Here is a 20715-nt window from a genome sequence, read left to right on the forward strand (position 1 = left end):
ATTACGATGATTATATGTTACGAGATATGTTGTCAATTGTGTATCTTTGGGTAGATCGAAGTTATATTGGAAGGTAAAAGAAAGAAAAAATTAAAAAAGAAAAGGGAGAATTAAATTATGAAAAGAGAAATATTTTGGAAGAATGAATAATTATACAACATGCAAACATATCGTGGCACAAATAAAGAACAAAATTTATTTACAAATAAGAAGAATGAATACATACAATAACATTAGGACAATGTCTTTCTTATTTTATTGTAATTTGAACCCTAACAATCCTAAAACGACAAAAGGAGTAGTATAATAAAATTAATCCTTAGATAGATTTTATAGATAAGATAAGATAAAGTATATATCTTTATTTTACATAGAATTTACGAGATATCGAATAATCAAACATAAATTACGCTATATTTTTTTAACAACCTTTTTAAAGTTAAATTGGCATATATATAATTAAATAAGAAATAATTTTTCAAATTTTTTTTTTTTTTCTTATCGATAAAAATTATAAAATTATGATTCAACAAAATATATCTTCTTTCAATAAAATATCATCAGTAATAAAGTAAAGTATGTAAAATAAATATAATCATATAATTTGTTATTGCGTGTATATATACATATACGTATATAATAACATACGCTTGTATGATTACGTAAAGAATCTATTATACATTATACGTTACAATTGAATATATAATCGATTAAAATTATATTTTCACGATATTGCTAATGTCCTACTACACTTTGTACAGATATCAATATTATTCGTGTGAATGTGAATACATGTTCGTTATAGCTGACGATGCAAGAAAGGGACGATCCGAAACGATATATGTACATACAAAGAATATTCGTAGGATCATTAGGAACAAAAAGAGATAGATATATATATTAAAAATAGAATAACAAGAAGGATAGGATGGGATGTTGCTGGTAACGCACAATACATATACGACTTATATATATTTCTCTTTCCTTTGAATAATAAAAACACGATCGTTATCATACCTTTAGGTCATAAATATTTAATCTTATCTTAGAATCGAATATAGAATATTCCTAAAAAGCGACGTGTTTCTCGGCACGTTCGCGGATGGAAACCTTTTTGCTAACAACCGACTGCTCCTGAACGTTCTCCGTGTCGGCGATATTTTCGTTGATCAACGCCCTGAGAGCGGCTGCCCTGCGCTCCCTCTTCGCTTGCCTCTCCGCTAGCTCCTCCATCTCGGACTCGAGATCGTTCAAACGTGCCTTCGTCTGTTTCGCCCTGGTCGCAGCGGCGCTTGCCGCGACCGAATTTTCGTTATCGTCCATCGTCAGTTTCGACCATTTGGCGAGCATCGGCCTTCCCTCATCCGACGAACGATCCGCGATCTCGTCGAACATCTTCGAACGTCTTTTGAACGTTGCCTCCGCCTCTTCGCCGATCGACTTAACATCCCTCCACAGATTCCTCCTAGCGCTTCGGCCAGTTTCGTCCCGGTCCTCGTCATCGCGGCGTGCACGTCGCGATCTCCCCAACGCGGCTTCGACCTCGTCCTCCAACCCGATCGCGGCCAGTTTCGCTTTCAAATGTTGCGTCGTTGCTACGACATCGTTGGCAAAATTGTCGGCGAATCGGCGCCGACTACGCTGCCCACGGCTGTCGTAGACGACATCCTCGTCTTCGGGGGCGAACAAGTTGTCGGCAGTGGCCGAGGAGGGTAGTGTGGGTAATTGTGGGCCGCGAATGGAAGGATCTGATTCAAGGTCAAGGTCACGTCCAAGGGGACTGTTGCGAGGGGCGGAGAGGTCACGCGTGCCTGTAAAAACGGACATCTCAAAATATGCAGGCTGTTAAGGATCATACACATATACATATTTCCATTAATTTCGTCGTGTTTTAAGAATTTTTCGACCGTGTTATCCGCGGATCTTTCTTCGGATAATAGCGAATGTGTGAGTACATATTTATGTTAATTTACCCTCGTTTTGTAACGTACACCTCTCCATTCAATCTTTATTAAATTAATTTCTAAAACAATAGATAATAATATTTTAATAAATTCATTTTCAAATGTAATTAAAAATTCAGATTTATTTTTTTTTTATATTCAAATGTAAATATATTTATATTTATTATTATTATTATTATTATTATTATTATTATTATTATTATTATTATTACAACATTCATTTTAATAACAAAAATTTCTTATATTGAAAATAAAATTCTTCAAAAAAAAAATAATTATATATACATATATAATATTGTAATGAAAAAAATATTTAAATTTTCTTAATTCTAATGAATTTTTAAAAATTATTGTATCAACAATTTATCTTCCAACTCTTATAAATATTAATTATATATGAAATTTTGAATCAATTTTTTTAACGTTCGTACGTGTGTGGATTGTAATGTATTAATAAAATATATATATATATATATATACGGTTTTAAGATTCGAAGATATCTCTTTTACAACGAATTATAAATAACAATTGGTTTTTATATTTAATAATATGAGATCTATAAAAAAATTAAGAGATGAAAGGGAAAAATTTGTTTTTCTCAAAGATCACGTCTTTACACTTTTACATACATACATACAGTATAGAGAGAAATAATATCCGAATGTAATGTAAAATGATATATATATAGTAATAGTAGTAGTAGTACGAAAGTATCTTTGTACTCGTTTCGTGTCACAGGATGTAATAAATCATTAGACGATGCAGCTTTTTTATGTCATTGTGATTTTATTTTATTCTGTTATTAGTGCAAAGGTTTTTCCTTGAATTATGTTGATCGTTGAATAAAATTTTTCGTCTTATTTTTTTCTTTCTTTTTTTTTTTCTTTTTTTTTTTTTTTTTTCTTTTGTGTGGCTGTAACAGCAGATATACGTATATATATAAAACAATACATTCATCGTCGTCACATTAGGAATTGGATTGGACATGCCGAAAAATAATCCAACGTTTTTTCTTATTGACGATGGAAAAAAGTTACTGACGTAGTAGTTAAAGGGGAGGAAGAGGGGGGAGGGAGGGAAGGGGAGGGGAGGGGAGAGAAAAAAAAAAAAAAAAAAAGAAAGAAAAGGAATAGGATATATGTTCACTCCTTAAAACCATTTTGGAAAACGACTGAAGATGTTACCGATGTCGCCTCGCCGGGCTGCAATCTCGTCGGCCAACGAATTTCTTGGTTCAGAAAAAAGTGGTCGTGAGCTATACTTTCGATCCAAGTGATCGACCATTGGCTTATAATACGACTCCCCTTTGTCATAGTTGCATCCATACACGCGCGTACGCGGTCTGCTAAGGATCGGTCTTGACATCTTGGATATAGAATACTATCTTCTTCGCTACCTGAAATTACATTTATTCGTAATAAATTAATTTGTTACAGTTTGGAGATCGAGATAGAGAAATTACGAATAACAATTTAAGTAAAGATTGATTCTTATTCGAATCCTTTGGTGGTGTAATAAAATTGCAAAAAAAAAAAAAAAAAAAAATCGGAATAAAACAACTTGGAAAATATATTAAATAATTTGTGCGTTATTATGATATATAAAAAAATTAACAAACATTTTTTTTCTTTTAATTTTATGTTACGATTCTGAATAAATTTTAATCATTATTATAATTATAAATTGATTATGGATTAAAATTAATTGTTGTAATTATTTAAAAGAAAGATCGATCAATCAATTTGAAATGACGTGTAATAATTTCGAATGGAAGAAATCCTTTTTTTTTCCCTATTTCTCACCCACCAATTTATTAAACAAAATTTTTAAACAATTCCAAACATTGAATATCCCTCATTTAATTTTGCTATACAGTTCCTAGTATGAGTAATCAGTAAATTGGAACAAGCAACTATAAGTTGTTCAAAAATAGACCGTGTCTAATTTGGTGTCCGTGAACTAAACTGGCACACAGTACTCTCAAGTCCCGGACAACCGCCTCCAATTACAAAGTACATTTGACCCTATTGTTCTTTTTTTCTTTTTTCTTTTTTTTCAAATTTTTTTTACTTTTATCTTCTTTTCTTTATGTTTCTATCTATATACTTATGTACAATCTTTTATCTAGACATATTATATATTATGTATAAAAGTAAACAAAAATATCCATTTTTTTTTTTTTTTTCATTTCACGTACATTCTTTCACTAATTAAATTAAATATTTAAAAAGAAAATTCCATCTTTTTTATTTTGTTTTCAATATAATGAATCGATATATTATAATGTATTATAATATCTATTCTTTTTAATATTTGCTTCAAATTTTTATTATTATGATTAGTTATTATAAAATTATTCTGTCGTATTATTCTATATTGCTACGTTGTATTGTATTCGTTGAATATTGCGTTAAAAAATATTTAAATGATATGTAATATATCAAATATGATTTTTAAATTTTAAAAATTAATTATATATATATATATATATATATAACTTATTAACAGTATTATCATAATATTATAGAAAGTGAAAAATCAGTAAAAAAAAATATATATATATATAAATAAATAAAATCAAAAATAATTGAATTGAAATTATAACAAATATCATCAAACAGATAATCCAATATATTATTATTTTTCAAAAAAATCGTTTTTGCATTTAAAACAAAATATAGGATTCGAGATTTTTAATTATTAATATGTGTATCCAATCAAACATAATCGATTCTCAAAAATATTTTTTCCCAATATATATAGTCTTTTTCAACAAGAATTAAAAATTTATTTGATTTTTTATTTTTTTATCTTAATATCAGTGGCGTGCATAATAAAAAATAGATATATGAATAAATATTCAAATTTAATAAAAAAATGGAACAATTAACATAAAATTATATAACGAAAAAAAATGATGTTATTATCAATAATTTAAGCAACATTGTGAACAATGTTTATGCTACGTCCACACAATCTGTTTGTTACACCATTTAAAAAATTTTATTTATTTAATAAAAATATTTAATTATATTATTATCTAATAATCATAAAATAAACTCATCTTTTTTTCAAATAATGTAAAATACTGAATTATTTATAATTATTATGCGCAATAAATAAATTTAAACTATCAGCGAAATTCAATATAAAATTTTATGAAAAATATTTATACTTTTTAGCAATTAGTGTTTCACATAATGTGAAATATTAAATTATTTAATATATTCTAAAAAAAATTTAATTAAGATTTTGTTGTTTTAAAGAATATTAAAATAACTAGCAAAATGAAAAAAATATCAAAAACATTGAAAATCATGGAAATATAATGACAATATAATCTTGTTTTATTTTCATCCTTATTTTCATTTTTAATTCCATTATTATTGTTTGTTGATATTTGTTTTGATGAAATTTAATTTGAAATGAATAGTACGTGTATTCAGAATGTGCGTTCGTTAACACGTTACGTAAGAACTACCAAATTTAGCTTGCAGACATAGTGTTAAAATGATGATATCAATTTCAAAATCATTTTGATTTAAATTATTTTGTATAAATATTTCATATTAACGAATAATTGATTCTAATGGATGTTCGTATTAAATTTACAACGTAAATATATTAATTTAATATATAAATGTTATATAAATATTAATATATTAATTAAAAAATCAAATTTTAATTACAATATAAAATTATCAAAGATAGTAAAATGAATTTTAAAAATAATATTAAAAGAAATAAAAAAAATATGAATCCATGTTTATAATGGTAAAAACAAAAATATAACTTATTTATCAAAAAGTAAATAATATGATCAAGAAATCATGAAAATAAATAAATAAACGTAATAATAACACATAATGATAAATAATAATTAGATGGTAAAAAAAAGAAATAATCGGAAATAACGAAAGAAAATAACTTTTCTGTTTTCTCATATTTTCTGGTTATATATTTATTAGATTTATAACAAATCAAAATTTTAAGATAAATTAAGAAATTGCTATTATAAATTATATGTAATAATATATTTACATCAATGTTGTGACGAAATAAATATTATAATGACATTATTTCTCTATCCGCGCTATTCTTCACTTTTTTTATTATTAATTAAAATATTGATCTCTCCATTCGAAACAATGCACAGAATGATATTTAAATATTATTCAAATAAATTAATTTAACATTAATCTATCCATCTTAACAGATATATATGCAAGTATATATGTAAATGCAAAAAAATTTTAATTAAATAGCATGATAAAATCATAGTATTTTATAATATCTGAACTTACAAAGTATCCTATAAGATGTTATTTCCTCGGAAGTAGCGACACGACTCTCGCAGACGTTGCAACGCTCGTTATTTCCCACTCCGAGATCTACTCCCTCCTTCTTTATAGTATCTCTTTCGTCCAATATGTATTTTCTATTAATTTACTAATACTTAATAAAAATATTTATTAACATTTTTCATCTTTTTTATCTTTATTACATATTTATTTTTTACAATAATTTGTAATATTATTAGAGATATAGAATAATATATACTAAACTATGAAAAAATTATTTTTTTAAATGTATCATTATCATTTATCTGCTATTTCTTGTATCTTTAAATCTTAATTGATATAATAATATCAAATACATATGATTTAATATTTTCATAGATTTTTAATTAATTAATAAAACAAACATGCTTCAAAAAAATTCAAAATGTAATCATACGTTATTACCAATCAATTTTGCTCCTTAATTATATTAATGTTAATAATAGAAATAAAGTAGCATTTATATTATTAGTGTTATTAACAAATTTAATAAATCAAATTTTCTTAAATTTAGGGAAATCGATATTTTATGTTCGAAAACAATATATTATGAAAAAATGTTTTAATATTAAACACGTATAGCTTACAAAATTATGTGCAAACTTAAAACTTGATATAAAATACATATACATATGTATGTATATATTTTCTAAAATTAATGTATGACTAATACTGAACACATTTGAAACTTAATATGTACCATTTTACATTTTCTATTTAATGATGTATGATACATATGCATACGTATTGTAATGACGAATATATTGAATATCTATTAATAATCTTTTACATGTATCATAAATCCTCCAAGTAGAGTGACGTTATAAATTGTATAAATATAATTTATTTATATGTTTCCGAGAAAATCAACAATTTTATTTAGAGAAGTTTGATTATAATTTATGATGAATTTTTTTGTTTGTTATAGATGATTTGTGCGTAAAAATTCATTTATATATATTTTTATGTTTCTTTCTTTTCAATAAAGCTTATTAATTTATCATTTTAAAGTTCTTTAAAATTTAAATTTTTATTTCTAATTCTTAATTCTAAATTTCTGCCTCTCCGTTCATTTTTTTTTTTTTTTTATTATTTATCTTTGAATATATAGAATGAGATATAAAACTCCAAACCATTCCAATAACTTTATATTTTAATATTATAAATTCAGATAAATTTTTATAAAATTTGAAATATAATATTTTTATTATATGTATTTTTTGAAACTTCAAAGATGAAGAAAAAAAATGCGAAAGAACAAAATACAAATCTAAATAAAAAAAAATACAAGTTAAAATAAAGTAAAAAAAAGGTTATTATACTCTTATAAAATCATAAGAAAATGAAATAATACATGTATTATGAAATTATAAATATTAATATTTAATATTAAAATATCATATTATATTTACATACAATTAAATGCAATTAATAATAAATCAATATTTACATATATGTATTGTATATATATATATTGTATTTTAATTGATATTTTTGAGTACGTGCTATGTATCATGTATCCCATTTTTAAATTTATAATATAAATTTGTTTCCAATATTGTTAAATATTTTAGAGGAATAGATAATATATAATATACTGAATATTTGTACAAAGTTGGTTAAAAATTTAAGAGATAATTTTATGATCCAAAATAAGGTAAAAAAAAAAAAAATAAAAAAAAATTATTTTAAAATTTTATTTTTTTGATCATTGACAATTAAAAATCAACGAAAATATCTTTAAACGTTAATAAACCGAACAATAATTAACAATGGAATATTTCCCAATAATATATTGATATAATGGATTTATTTTCTAATAAATTATAATTTTGACGAAATTATAATAAATTTCATCATATAAATTCATAACAAAAATAAAACATCAAAATATAATCACTTTCATAAGAATGTATTTATTGAATTATTCTAATCTATTTGTCAAAATGTTAATTTATAAGAAAATATTTTCATAATCGCATATAAATCATACATTTTTTAAAAACACATTTTATATTATAATATATATATATATATATATATAACAAAATGTAAAGAAACAAAATATGCTTCACATGTTATGTATTTAAACAGTTATTAATTTGTTTTATAAAATAATTTGTAATAGTATAAATTGAATCATCGGAAAGTAGGAAAACATTTAAAAAATTAAAATTTACGATAAATTATAAAAAACACGCTTTATTATAAAAAAAAATATAAATTCTATCGTAAAAAGACAACAATGTAACAGGAGAATAATAAAAAAACAAATAATTTTATATAAATTAATATACAAAAAAAAAAATAACTTTTTGTTTCATATTTTAAGATTGTAAATTTAACTTCAACTTTTTCAAGTTTTGATCACGTGGTTTTATTTACATTCGATAATTTAATTCATATATATATAGATACATATTCTTTAAAAATTTCACAAAATTGTAACGACACTATTTATTTCTTACTCTCTGTTTGTTTATTGGCATGAACAACATACAGTTTTGTTCACAAATTCACTTATATGTATTTCAACGATTTTGTTTTTAAATGAATAATAAATGAATAACTTAGAGAGTGTACTTTCCACGATTTCAAGTGAACTTTGTAACCTAACCTTACATTTCTAAAAAAATTTCAAAATTATGTTTTGTATATATTGAATATTTTTTAATTTCTCTAAAATTTTCTCTTAAATTTACTGAAAATATCTCTTACATATATTTTTTAAAAAAAGAGAATATATATTAATATTCTTCTATTCAATATAGATTTAAAATTAATTTCTAATATTTTTTTTTGTAAACCTGATAAATAAAATTTTTTTAATAAATTTTTTTATTATATGCTTGTTGTTTATTAATAAATATGGTCCTATTAAAAATATTGCATTCAATTAATATCAAAATTTAATTCATAGTACATATTTTTGAATTAATTTCAGTTTATTATTCAAATAGTATTATTCTTTAAAATATGAAAATAATAAAATATGAGAAAAGAATAAATGATTTCCTATCTTAAATATTTTGTATTCTTATACATAATGACAAATAATTCTATTATTTGATATATTTTTAACATTTGTGAATCTATAATGTGAATATACAATAAAAAATCATAAAATAATAGCAAATACAAAAATAACTGTATGGAAAAATTATAAAACTTTTTGATATATTTTAAGATAATAATAAAAAATAATTTCTATTAAGAGACATAATAGTTAAAAATTCTGATGAGTTACAAAAGCAATATATTTCATTGAATTATTTTCGTATTATATGATAATACATTATGCAAATATTTTTTTGAGATGAAAAAAATTTTTGTAATTAATTATTTCAATCAGATTTATTACAATAATAATGTGTATCGTTTGATTATCGTCTACCCCTTCCTCTTCCACGACCCCCTCGACCTCCTCTGGTACCACGACCTCCTCGACCTCGACCACGTACTGCTCCTAAAAATGATATAAACAAATTTTATTTAAGATATATTTTTTATTCAAAATCACTTTCCAAATAAATTATTTATTTTTTTATCAATATGTAAAACGTTTACAACTTATATTAATTACAATATAATATAAAATAATTTTATATATATATATATACATATATATATATATGTACAAACCTCGTGCAGCCTCTTTCTTTTTTGCTTTTGCTTTTGGTGTGTCATCTATGAGTAACGTTTCAAGTGGTAATGAGTCTGGTAATATATAATACCTTATATTATTGCCTCGTAAACTTAATGTATCTAATTGTACAGGATCCCTATTTTTTATTGTCATTTTTACAGTCTTCAAATGCGTATTCATTGCCACGTCTACTCCTACAAATGAACACATAAGTTTATATTTTAAGAAAAATATAAACACATAAATTTTTTATAGGTTATGCTGACTTACCGGTAATAGTACCATGTACTTGGGTACCATTCTTTAATTCTATCGTTACAGTCTCATGACTGAGTTTCATTAAAAATCTGAAATTTTATAGCAATTATTTTATACTTTATAAGAAAAAATTTTGACATCATATAATATAATATTAATCGCAATTTTTATAAATTTGATTAATTTTTCATAAAATTTTAATTTCATATAAATATTTATTATTTCTTAATAAATTATTATAAATAAATTAATTTACCTTACTAGTTTCATGATAATGTTGAATGTTTTTACGTTATCAAAAAATTACAATTTCAGTTTCATGCCGCGTTTTCTTACAAGTATACAAAACGCTATATATATTGTATATATATATATATCTGTGTTCCAAAACTCTTTCATTTTGTCTCATAAATCACATAAGTAATATTTTTATCATTATCTAAATAATTCTAGTTATATATCTCAAATAAAATTATTTATTTAGTAAAATAATTCGAGAATAATAATAAAAATAAAATATTTATTAAATAAATAAGAATAATAAATAATATAAAGAAAAAATTCATTTGATATATTTAAATATCATTACATAATACAAAAATAATATAATTTAATATTAAATAATATTTTTGATTACATACAATATTTTGATACATAATTTAAATAACAAAATTTAAATGTTAAATCATAAAATTATATAATGATAATATTTTGACAAAGTGAAATAACAAATTTTAAACTATTTGATGTTATTTGATATTTAGGTTAAAAAAGTGATAAAATCATTTTTCATGATATTTCTGATATTATTTTTGAACACGCTTGAAATAACAATAACATATTTAAAAAAGTATACTAATAAAGAAGAATTTTATAATTGAAAAAAAAAAATTTAAATATCTTATAATATTTTATCAAATCAAAAATATTGTTAATTTTAATAATTAAAAAAATAATTAAACAATTTATTATGTATATATATTATTGTCAAAAATAATAGCAGAAATAAAATAATAAATAATTAAAATAAATGATATTTTTTTACTTATTTTATTATGTGTAAATATAATATCTTTTAATTATTTCAAATTTATTTTTATTTTTTGTAATATTTTATACATATTTATAATAAGACAAAAGAATTAAATAAAAAATATATATTTAAAATCTGATCTTAGCAATTATAAATTAAATTACTGTACATGATTTACTTGCTTTTGCATTAATTAATTTTAAAATAGTTTTCATTCTTCCTTCTGATCCTACATCATATGTTTGTGGAAATAATGTTTCCTTAGGTCTGCTATATATATTTTGCAAACATTGTTCCCATTTAACTGGCGAGACAATTTGTTTCAATATATATTTTTTCACTGTTCGTAAATTACTATATGGCAAGCCTTTATAATTGGAATATACTTTACATCTAGGTTCATTTATTTTTATGGAATTTAACATTTTAAAAACTGATTTTATAGCAGGTTCCATCAATGGTGTATGAAAAGCTCCAGATACAGGTAATCTAGATACATTTTTTAAATTAAATTGTGTTTTATTTTTTTCAATATATTCTAATGCTTCTATATTTCCTGCTATTATTTTTCTTTCTGAACATAAAAAAATAGCAATTCTAAAAACAGTTAATTATATAATTAATATTAAATTATATATTATATATATAAGTTATATATAGTTATATATTAAATTATATAATTATTAAATATTAAATAATTTGAAAATATTACCTGCATATTGGTTTTTCAATACCTATGTTCATTGCCCACTTGTTTGCTTCTTCACAAACTTGTGAAATTTTTGTTTGTGGTGTACAAATGACAGATAACATTCCTTGAGGTACTTTATCTGCAGCACATTGCATAGCTTTTCCTCTAGTCCATACTAACCGTATTCCATCTTCAAAAGTTATTATACTAGAGACAATTAAAGCAGTTATCTCTCCTACACTATATCCAGCTGTAGCAACACAAGTTTCAAATACTTTAGGTTTTTCTACTTTAATTTTTTCTAGTGCGGCTAAAGATAATAATATTGTAGCAGCTTGATTAAATTCAGTTCTATTTAATTTCTCTTGTGGACCATCCAAACAAAGTTTCAATAAATTATAATTGATTATTTCATTGGCTATTTCAAAAAGTTCCTTAGTACCATAATAATTCAAGTACTTTTTAATCATACCAACTTTAATAATTCCTTGACCAGGAAATAATAAAACAGAAGTAGTTTTTGGATTAATACTTGGTTTTGTTTCTTTTTTTGGTGAAATATCCTTAGGATATGGACTTGTCATCCAATTTTTATCTTTAGCATCTTCAAATGTTGCAGCTTTTTCAAGTAAATGTAACACTTCTTGTTTCTTATATGAATTTTGCAAAGAGATTTTTTCAAATACATTTGTCTTTGGTTCACAATTATTATTCCCATCTTTTATTGAATTATTTGAAATCTGATTTATTCGATTTAACCAATAATATTTTGGTACATAAGGAAATATTTTTTTAAATAATAATTGCTGAAACATTCTAATTAATTTAAAATTTAATATGTATTAAATATTTACAAAATTATATATTTAAAAAATAAAAACTTCTATTGAAAATTAATTTTATCACAAAAAATATATAATATAAGATTTATAATCTATTAATAATTTATATATCATATAAAATATAATCATTTATTCCAATTAATAACTTTTTTAAACATATATATAAGGTTAAGTTATATTATTCATTATAGTTTATTATGAAATTTAAATGAATGATAACTTTATAATAAATAATAATAATAATAATAATAATAATAATAATAATAATAGCTTAATAATAAATAAATGATAAAAACTTATCTTGATGTTAACATTTTATTAGCCAATAGTTAAAATCTTAGCATCTATCATGTGATTTGATTTGTTTCCTTATGATTTAGTGAAAAAAATATATATATATAATTTAATAATATATAATATACATATATATATATGAGCAAAATGAATATATTTTAAGAATATTGAAGATATTTAAATAAAAATTAAAATTATTAATTTAATTTGTATTTATTATTGCTTTATTTAAAAATATTTGTATTATGTCATATTAATAAAGTCAAACTAAATTTAGTAATCAATTTAAGTTGTTAGCCCTGTTCACATTATAGTTTCGACAGTTTGTAATTGTATGAATTCTGCAGTATATAAATTGTGCAAGCAACAATAATTGTGACAACATATTTTGTTGTAGTACTTATTTTTAGTTTATTTTAAATAATTATTATAAAAATTAATGAATTTAAAAAAATTATTTAATGAATTTATACAAACTATAACGACACGTAACATTTATATGTTAGGAGTTGTTTAAGTTATCATGAACTAATTTCTAAAATACATCGTATAAGTAATTTCCACATGTTTTTTTTGTTTATCAAACTATTAAGTAATAAAACTTATAAATATTGACAATTGCATTTAATGTAGTTAGGAAATAAATCAAGATGAGTAAAAAACGTAATCGACAACCTGATGCAAATGGAGAATTAAGTGAAGGTTCAACTGATTCTTGTAACGAATCAAATACTACAGGTTAGAATTAATTTTTTTAAAATATTTTAATTTTAAGATTTTACTTATTTTTTTATATTAAAATTATATATTTTTTAAATAGTTAGATCATAATATTTTATGTTATTAATTTATATTTTAAAAAATATATTTAATCAATAAATTATAATACAATTAAATTTTGGAGTGATTTAATATAATAATAGTCAAATATTAAATTTATAATTAAATTATAACTAAATTATTAGTTATAAATTTAACATTAGTAGTTTATATAAATGATTTAATATCTACTTTTAGATCTTCATGAGAAATTCATTAGTTCATGTAATAAATTAAAAATTAATGATAAAAATTAAAAATATTTTAAATTAATTATACAAAATTATTAAAGAAATAAAAGAAAAAAAATAATTTTTTTTTATATAATTTTTTATTAAATTATTGATTTCTTTTTTATAATATTTATATTATAAGTGAAAATTATAAATGTTATTATTTATAGGTATTAAATGTCCTCATATTCCTAAGGCAGTGAATTTTAATAAAATTAAGAAATGTATTAATAAAATGGGAATTAGTATAGAATGTTCAATATGTAAAAAATGTAAGAATAATTCATCAAAAACTAATGAAAAGGTATAAATTCAAATAATTAAAATAAATTAGATTTTTAATTTAATTAAAAAAAATATTAAAAAGAAATATTATTCAGACAAAAATATTTTAGGAATGTGTAATGAATTCAGCAATATTAATTTGTTTACAATGTGGACATCAAGGTTGTGGAAGAGAAGAATGTGGACATGCTTTAGAACATTATAAAAAACCACATAGTGATTGTCACGTTATGGTTGTTGAGAGTCTTTATTGGAGTGTTTGGTGTTTTCAATGTGAAACAAAAGTTAATATTGGATGTAGGTACGTATATGTATGGATTTAAATTTTAAATTATATTTAAATATATAAAATACAAGATACAAAAAATAAAAACTGATATGAATAAATATGAAACTTTATATCCTATAATTTTTGTAATGATTATTACAAAAATTAATGTAATGATATTATAAAGATTCTGATTACAAAAATTAAAGAATTAATGTTAAATTTAATTATCAATACAATTAAAATATATTATGTTTCAAAGTGTAAATTATTAAATAACTAATTTAGATATTTATTTTACTTACTTCACATTTTAAGATTATTTTGAAAATTTCAATTATAATATTGAAAATAAAATAATAAAAATGTTTATTATAATTTAAAAATTAAATTAAATTAATCATTAAAAAATATTATATATGTATTTTCTTTGATTAAATTTTCAAATTAAATAGTAATTTATAATTTTTAGGAAGAAACTCCAAGAAACAGTGGAATTTATAAAAAGATCTACCACTTCTATTATTTCATCACAAACTAAAATGTCAGTATCTCAATATCAAAAAGAAACTAGAACTGATACAGATAAGCTAGAAAAAGAAAAAAATTTATATAATTTACCTAAAGTAGGGGTATGTTCAGTGATAATTATTTATTTTTTTTAATGAATTTATATGAAATAAATTAAATAGCTTTAAAATATAATATATTAATAAATATAAAAGAAATTAATATAAGTAATTAAAATATCCAAATTTATTTTAGGGTTTAATGAATTTAGGAAATACTTGTTTTTTTAATGCAGTTTTACAATGTTTGGCACAAACACCTTTCTTAGTAAAAGTTCTTGATGATTTGCGTCTTCCAGGACAAAAATTCATTTTACCAGGTGGCAAACATAAACTTTCTAATAACTCTGAAGAAACTGATTTAGTAAGTTAATTTTAAAAATATATATTATATATTATATATTATATATTATATAAAAAATAATTCTTATATTATATCAATTAAATTATTTAAAACTATAAAAATAAATAAATAATATTTCACTAAATTTCAATAAATTTTTAATTATATAGATAATTATATGATATGTATTTAAATTTAAATTTTATTATTATAGCCACCTATAGAAGGTACTTTGGAAGGTTGGGGCAGTTTTACCTCAATTTTATGCAAGACGCTTACGGAAATGCAAAACAGCGATGGTCGTCAATCTTATCGTCCATCAGAATTATTAAACTCATTTAAAAAAAAAACGATGCAATGTATGGATGGAGGACAACATGATTCGCATGAACTTCTTAGACATCTTCTGGAAATAGTACGAAACGAAGATCTCAGAGTAAATATACTTATTTTATTTAATTTTATATATAATATTTTTAGTTTTATGACATATATATGTATTAATATTTATATATATCATTATATCTTTATAAATATCATTTATTTATATTTATAATTTGTAAAATTTAATATTAATCTTTGTTTTAATCATTAATCAATTCAATAATGATCATTATTAGTAATATTTATTAATAAACACGAAAATTTTTTAGAGATATCAAAGTATAATTTTGAAACAAGTTGGTTTGAATGAGAAAACTAATCCTGAAGGAGTAGAAGAGAGCCTCAAATCTCGCGTAAAATTTTATGGAAATCAGGCCAATTCAAGACTACTTGGAGCAGAACTTGTTTTTCGTGGAGTTTTAGTTTCCACATTAGAATGTCTTGATTGTCATCATACTTCACAGAATACAGAACCCTTCTTAGATCTCAGTTTGCCAGTTATGGCAGATAAACCACAACCACCAATTTTAAAGTAAGAATCATTCTTGAAATATGAGAGAACAAAAAAGACATGAATATGTCATTTAATTTTATTATTTATGTTATATAATTTTATTTATAAAATATTTTATATATACTTTTAAAAGTTGAACTTCAAAAATTATATTTTATATTTTATAATACTCATTATAATTATAAAAGATAGATTTTTATTGATATTGTTAGGGATATTCACTTAAGCATGTTAATATGTTTTTATAATCAATATAGAATTTATTTTTATTATTAAATAATCAAAATGAATTTATATAATATTTAGATAAAATACTAATTAATGAAATAATATTTCTAACTGAATAATTTTATTACACATATATTTATTTAAGAAGGAAGAACAATGGATTTGAAGATACATTTGATATAATGGGAAATAATATTTCACATGTACCTTCGAAACATCAATTAAAAAAAGAAAAAAAAGCTGCTCGAAAAAATCGAAAAAGTAAAAAACAAGAAATTCGTCAAGATGATAATTTCATATCTAATAAGAATAACATTGCTGAAGAAAATAATCTTAAATCTGGTAAGTTGCTTAAAGATTTAAAAACATTATTTTGAATTATTTTTTGGAAATTATTATCTCATATTATTAATTCAAATATTTTATAAAAAGAATAGAACATTCAATAGAACGTTTATTTATAATTAATAAAGATGTTTATTTTTTTTATAGAAGAAAGTGATGCAGATGTAGAAGATAATGCAGAAATAGAAGGTCTGCTTCCAGAAGTTGGTGAATCAGGCTATAGTTCAGAAAAACAATCTACTTTAGCAAGTCCTGCTTCTCCATCGACTGATACAATGAAAACAAATGAAACCATAAGTGAAGTACCATTAGATAATTATTTACAACTTAATACTAAAGATAATATTTCTTTAGTACAACTTTTGAATCGTTTTGATACGAATTCATTGCCCAGGTATTATTAATTATTATTAATAAAATAATAGAATAAATTGATTTTATTAAATAAAATTATTAATTTAATAATTGTTTTATAGTCCAAATTCAGCAAATGCATGTACAACAAATTTATCACAAACAAAAGGTTTAGATACATTAGACAGTTCTGAAAGTTTTGAAAATGAAAGTGGAATTCAAACTGGATTTTCTTTGTCTACTTCTTTAGCAATGACCTCAGATTTAACAAGTCCAGATATTCCTTCGATTAATTTCAATTCGGTTATATCAAAAGAGAATACAAGTTCTACAATTATTTTAGCAAATGTTGATAAAAGTATAGAAAATACTAAATTGTCAACATTTAGCCTCGATTTAACGGAATCTATTAATCATATCGATCAAGAAGAATCTACTTATAATCAATGGTATCATTAAAATTTATTCTTTTTCAATTTTTAATATTTTTAATATTTAAATAGTATTAATATTTAATATTTTTAATATTTAAATAATCCTTTTTTTATTTTTAATATTTTATGAAATGATTTTATATAAAAAATAAAATATTTTTAATTTATTTTTTATGTTATATATTGCTATATTATATATTTTTAATTAAATTTAATTTAAAAAAGTCTGACAAAAATATAAAATATTTCATTATATATATATATGTCTGACAAAAATATAAAATATTTCATTATACATATATATATATATATTTATTTATTTATTTATTTAATTATTTATTTATTTATTTATTTAATTATTTATTTATTTAATTATTTATTTATTTATTTATTTATTTATTTATTTATTTATTTATTATATACTATTAACATATAATCAGATATATGCATGTTATAATTTATATATATTATATTATATTATTTTTTTTTTATTTTAAAAGATTATTATATTTTAATGTACAAACTTAATATATTTTTAAGTAGTATAATTATAAAATATATAATTTAACGATTTAATGCATTTATTTTGATAATAGGAAAACAAGAAGAAAAATAGAAGACTATTCAAATGACATTAGTAATGGAATCAATAATATCACTTCTGGAATTTCAAAAATAGGTATTGGTGGCAGTCTTCAACAGCCACCTACTAGATATCTAACTAAGGAAGGAGAATGCTCAATACAATCATGTTTAAATCAATTTACAGCTCTAGAATTGATGAGTGGTAGCAACAAAGTCAGTTGTGAAGCTTGTACTGCCAATGAAAAAAAGGTATTCTATATAATTAAAAATTTAAGAAAAATTATAAAAAAATTTTATTTTTTAAATTAATTTAAAAATTAATGTATATTTAATAACAAAATAATTAATAATATAAAATAGAAAAATAATATTTTAGAATTCTTTATATTATAATTTTGAAAATTCAAATATTGTGCATTAAATATTTAAATATATAAAAATAATTTAAAATATTTATATAAAAAAATTACAATGTTTTGAATCTAATAATAAAATGTTATAAATTATTCATATTATTAGATAAAACAGAATTGTAAAATGGTATGCACTCCAAGTACAAAGCAGTATTTGATCTCTCGCGTACCTGCGGTTCTGATCCTCCATTTAAAACGATTTCAAGCTCAACGAGTTGATTTTCGAAAAGTAACAAGACATGTTTCATTTCCAATACTACTCGATCTAGCACCTATATGTAAGAATCATAAAAAAGCTAGAATTTATGCACTGTATGGCGTTGTCGAACATAGCGGAACTATCCATGGTGGACATTATGTTGCTTACATAAAGGTAATTATTTAAATATGAAAAATTTATTTATAAAAAAATATATAAATATATATATAGAAATCTATTATATATATATATATATTCTAATTCTATATATATATATTAAAATTCTAATTATGACAATAGAAAATTTAAAAAATAGTTGTACTCTATATATATATTTTTAAATTTTCTATTGTCATAATTAGAATTTTCTCAATAAACTATATTTGATCCTTAGAATTGCTCATTTTATTACAATTGATTTAAAGATATGTATATTTTTATCCTCATCAAGACGATTTTGTGAATTTGCAATTATATTACTACTTGTTGAAGAGGATACTTAAAGTAAAAGAAAATAAATAATTAAAATCATTAAATATAAATATAAAAATGATTTCTAAAAAAATGATAAATTCTTTTTTAGTCACGTTTACCATTAACATCAGATGATCCTCGATGGTCATTTTTACCATCAAAAGATATTAAAAATACACAAGAAAATTCATATTCTTCAAGTTCTGAATCTGAAACTGAAGAAGCAGCTGCATCTCCATCATCTATAGTGGAACCACCACCTGGCAAATGGTATCATGTTTCGGATTCTAGGTATATATATTTATATTTTTAATATAAAATTATATATTATATTGTATTTTATATATAAGTATAAATATACCATATATCATTTATTTTACTTATATTATTAAATTATTTTTTTAATATTAAATATAATCTATTATTTAATTAGTTATAGTTATTATGTAGCTAATTTTGATTAAAAGTTTATTTCATTTTTTTAGAGTAACGGAAGTCGATGAAACAACAGTGTTACAAAGACAAGCTTATCTTCTTTTTTATGAAAGAATTCTTTGAGCATTTTGGTAATTAACTAAAATACAAGAAATTTGGATTTTGAAACAATGAAATAAATTAAATGAAAAATAATAGAATGGATTTTAAAATATAAACTATGATTATTTAAATTAATCAAGAATAATATTAAAACCTATTCTTGGTATTCGCGATTTTAAATTAATTTATTATTGACGTCAAATGGAAATTTATATCTATTTCGTTTTTCATTCTAACTAATCATATTGAAAAAGCATTATTTAGTTTCTTCTTATATTTAATTTGAGATATTATTATACTCATTATTTAGAATATAATTGTAAAATGTTAATTTTTTTCAAATATTAAAAGTATTTGTCTGCATTATTCTCTACAATAACAAATGATATTTTGTTTAATACTTCTGTTCCATAACAATTATAAGAATCTAATAGTATCAGATTATCAAAACAATTTTAAAATATTAAAATAGTTTAAATAAGAGAATAAAATTTATGTCTGAAATAAGTAAATAGAAAATTTTATATTACAAAATTTTATTAGAAATTAATATTTTAATCATTAAATAAATAAGACATTAAATAATAAATTCACTTTAATAGAATTGTTCTAGATGTTATTATAATTAATAAACTAAATGGAAAGATCCATATTACATTTTA

At 21.4% G+C, this 20715-nt stretch overlaps 4 protein-coding genes across 6 annotated transcripts; 1 reads left to right on the plus strand and 3 right to left on the minus strand.

Moving 5' to 3' along the window:
* Positions 1-655: 655 nt before the first annotated feature.
* On the minus strand, positions 656-6403 carry LOC122714837. Its single transcript, XM_043936533.1, has 3 exons — positions 6270-6403; positions 3150-3361; positions 656-1811 (listed from the first exon to the last, which is right to left on the minus strand). The coding sequence occupies exons 2-3, from the start codon at positions 3328-3330 to the stop codon at positions 1069-1071; spliced, it is 924 nt and encodes a 307-aa protein (XP_043792468.1). The 5' UTR covers positions 3331-3361; positions 6270-6403; the 3' UTR covers positions 656-1068.
* On the plus strand, positions 1929-20397 carry LOC122714834 (ubiquitin carboxyl-terminal hydrolase 16). Of its 3 annotated transcripts, none has more exons than XM_043936530.1 (15): positions 1929-1947; positions 13703-13807; positions 14292-14425; positions 14517-14707; positions 15147-15306; positions 15440-15607; positions 15801-16022; positions 16240-16502; positions 16858-17054; positions 17205-17451; positions 17534-17860; positions 18442-18679; positions 18950-19216; positions 19626-19807; positions 20002-20397. In XM_043936530.1, the coding sequence occupies exons 2-15, from the start codon at positions 13720-13722 to the stop codon at positions 20072-20074; spliced, it is 2757 nt and encodes a 918-aa protein (XP_043792465.1). In that variant the 5' UTR covers positions 1929-1947; positions 13703-13719; the 3' UTR covers positions 20075-20397. The 3 variants fall into 3 exon arrangements, with proteins under 3 accessions (XP_043792465.1, XP_043792464.1, XP_043792466.1); XM_043936529.1 differs by lacking the exon at positions 1929-1947 and adding an exon at positions 13462-13622; XM_043936531.1 differs by lacking the exon at positions 1929-1947 and adding an exon at positions 13462-13622 and having other exon boundaries at positions 16861-17054.
* Positions 9583-10536, minus strand: LOC122714838 (probable small nuclear ribonucleoprotein Sm D1). The gene is made up of 4 exons (XM_043936535.1): positions 10466-10536; positions 10222-10298; positions 9948-10145; positions 9583-9771 (listed from the first exon to the last, which is right to left on the minus strand). The coding sequence occupies exons 1-4, from the start codon at positions 10477-10479 to the stop codon at positions 9689-9691; spliced, it is 372 nt and encodes a 123-aa protein (XP_043792470.1). The 5' UTR covers positions 10480-10536; the 3' UTR covers positions 9583-9688.
* LOC122714836 (probable malonyl-CoA-acyl carrier protein transacylase, mitochondrial) lies at positions 11352-12748 on the minus strand. The gene is made up of 2 exons (XM_043936532.1): positions 11955-12748; positions 11352-11839 (listed from the first exon to the last, which is right to left on the minus strand). The coding sequence occupies exons 1-2, from the start codon at positions 12746-12748 to the stop codon at positions 11398-11400; spliced, it is 1236 nt and encodes a 411-aa protein (XP_043792467.1). The 3' UTR covers positions 11352-11397.
* Positions 20398-20715: the final 318 nt, after the last annotated feature.

The sequence above is a fragment of the Apis laboriosa genome, unplaced genomic scaffold (assembly GCF_014066325.1).
Source record: "Apis laboriosa isolate Shangri-la unplaced genomic scaffold, ASM1406632v1 scaffold34_cov151, whole genome shotgun sequence".
NCBI classification, from domain to species: domain Eukaryota; kingdom Metazoa; phylum Arthropoda; class Insecta; order Hymenoptera; family Apidae; genus Apis; species Apis laboriosa.

Coding starts and splice junctions, on each gene's coding strand:
- LOC122714837 (XM_043936533.1), bottom strand. CDS start 3,330: ATGTCAAGACCGATCCTTAGCAGACCGCGTACGCGCGTGTATGGATGC. Junction 1,812..3,149: donor AGCCCGGCGAGGCGACATCG/GTAACATCTTCA, acceptor CCGTTTTTACAG/GCACGCGTGACCTCTCCGCC.
- LOC122714838 (XM_043936535.1), bottom strand. Junction 10,146..10,221: donor AGTACATGGTACTATTACCG/GTAAGTCAGCAT, acceptor GTTCATTTGTAG/GAGTAGACGTGGCAATGAAT. Junction 9,772..9,947: donor AAAGAAAGAGGCTGCACGAG/GTTTGTACATAT, acceptor TATCATTTTTAG/GAGCAGTACGTGGTCGAGGT.
- LOC122714836 (XM_043936532.1), bottom strand. CDS start 12,748: ATGTTTCAGCAATTATTATTTAAAAAAATATTTCCTTATGTACCAAAA. Junction 11,840..11,954: donor ATTGAAAAACCAATATGCAG/GTAATATTTTCA, acceptor AACTGTTTTTAG/AATTGCTATTTTTTTATGTT.
- LOC122714834 (XM_043936530.1), top strand. CDS start 13,720: ATGAGTAAAAAACGTAATCGACAACCTGATGCAAATGGAGAATTAAGT. Junction 14,426..14,516: donor CATCAAAAACTAATGAAAAG/GTATAAATTCAA, acceptor AAAATATTTTAG/GAATGTGTAATGAATTCAGC. Junction 16,023..16,239: donor TACGAAACGAAGATCTCAGA/GTAAATATACTT, acceptor AAAATTTTTTAG/AGATATCAAAGTATAATTTT.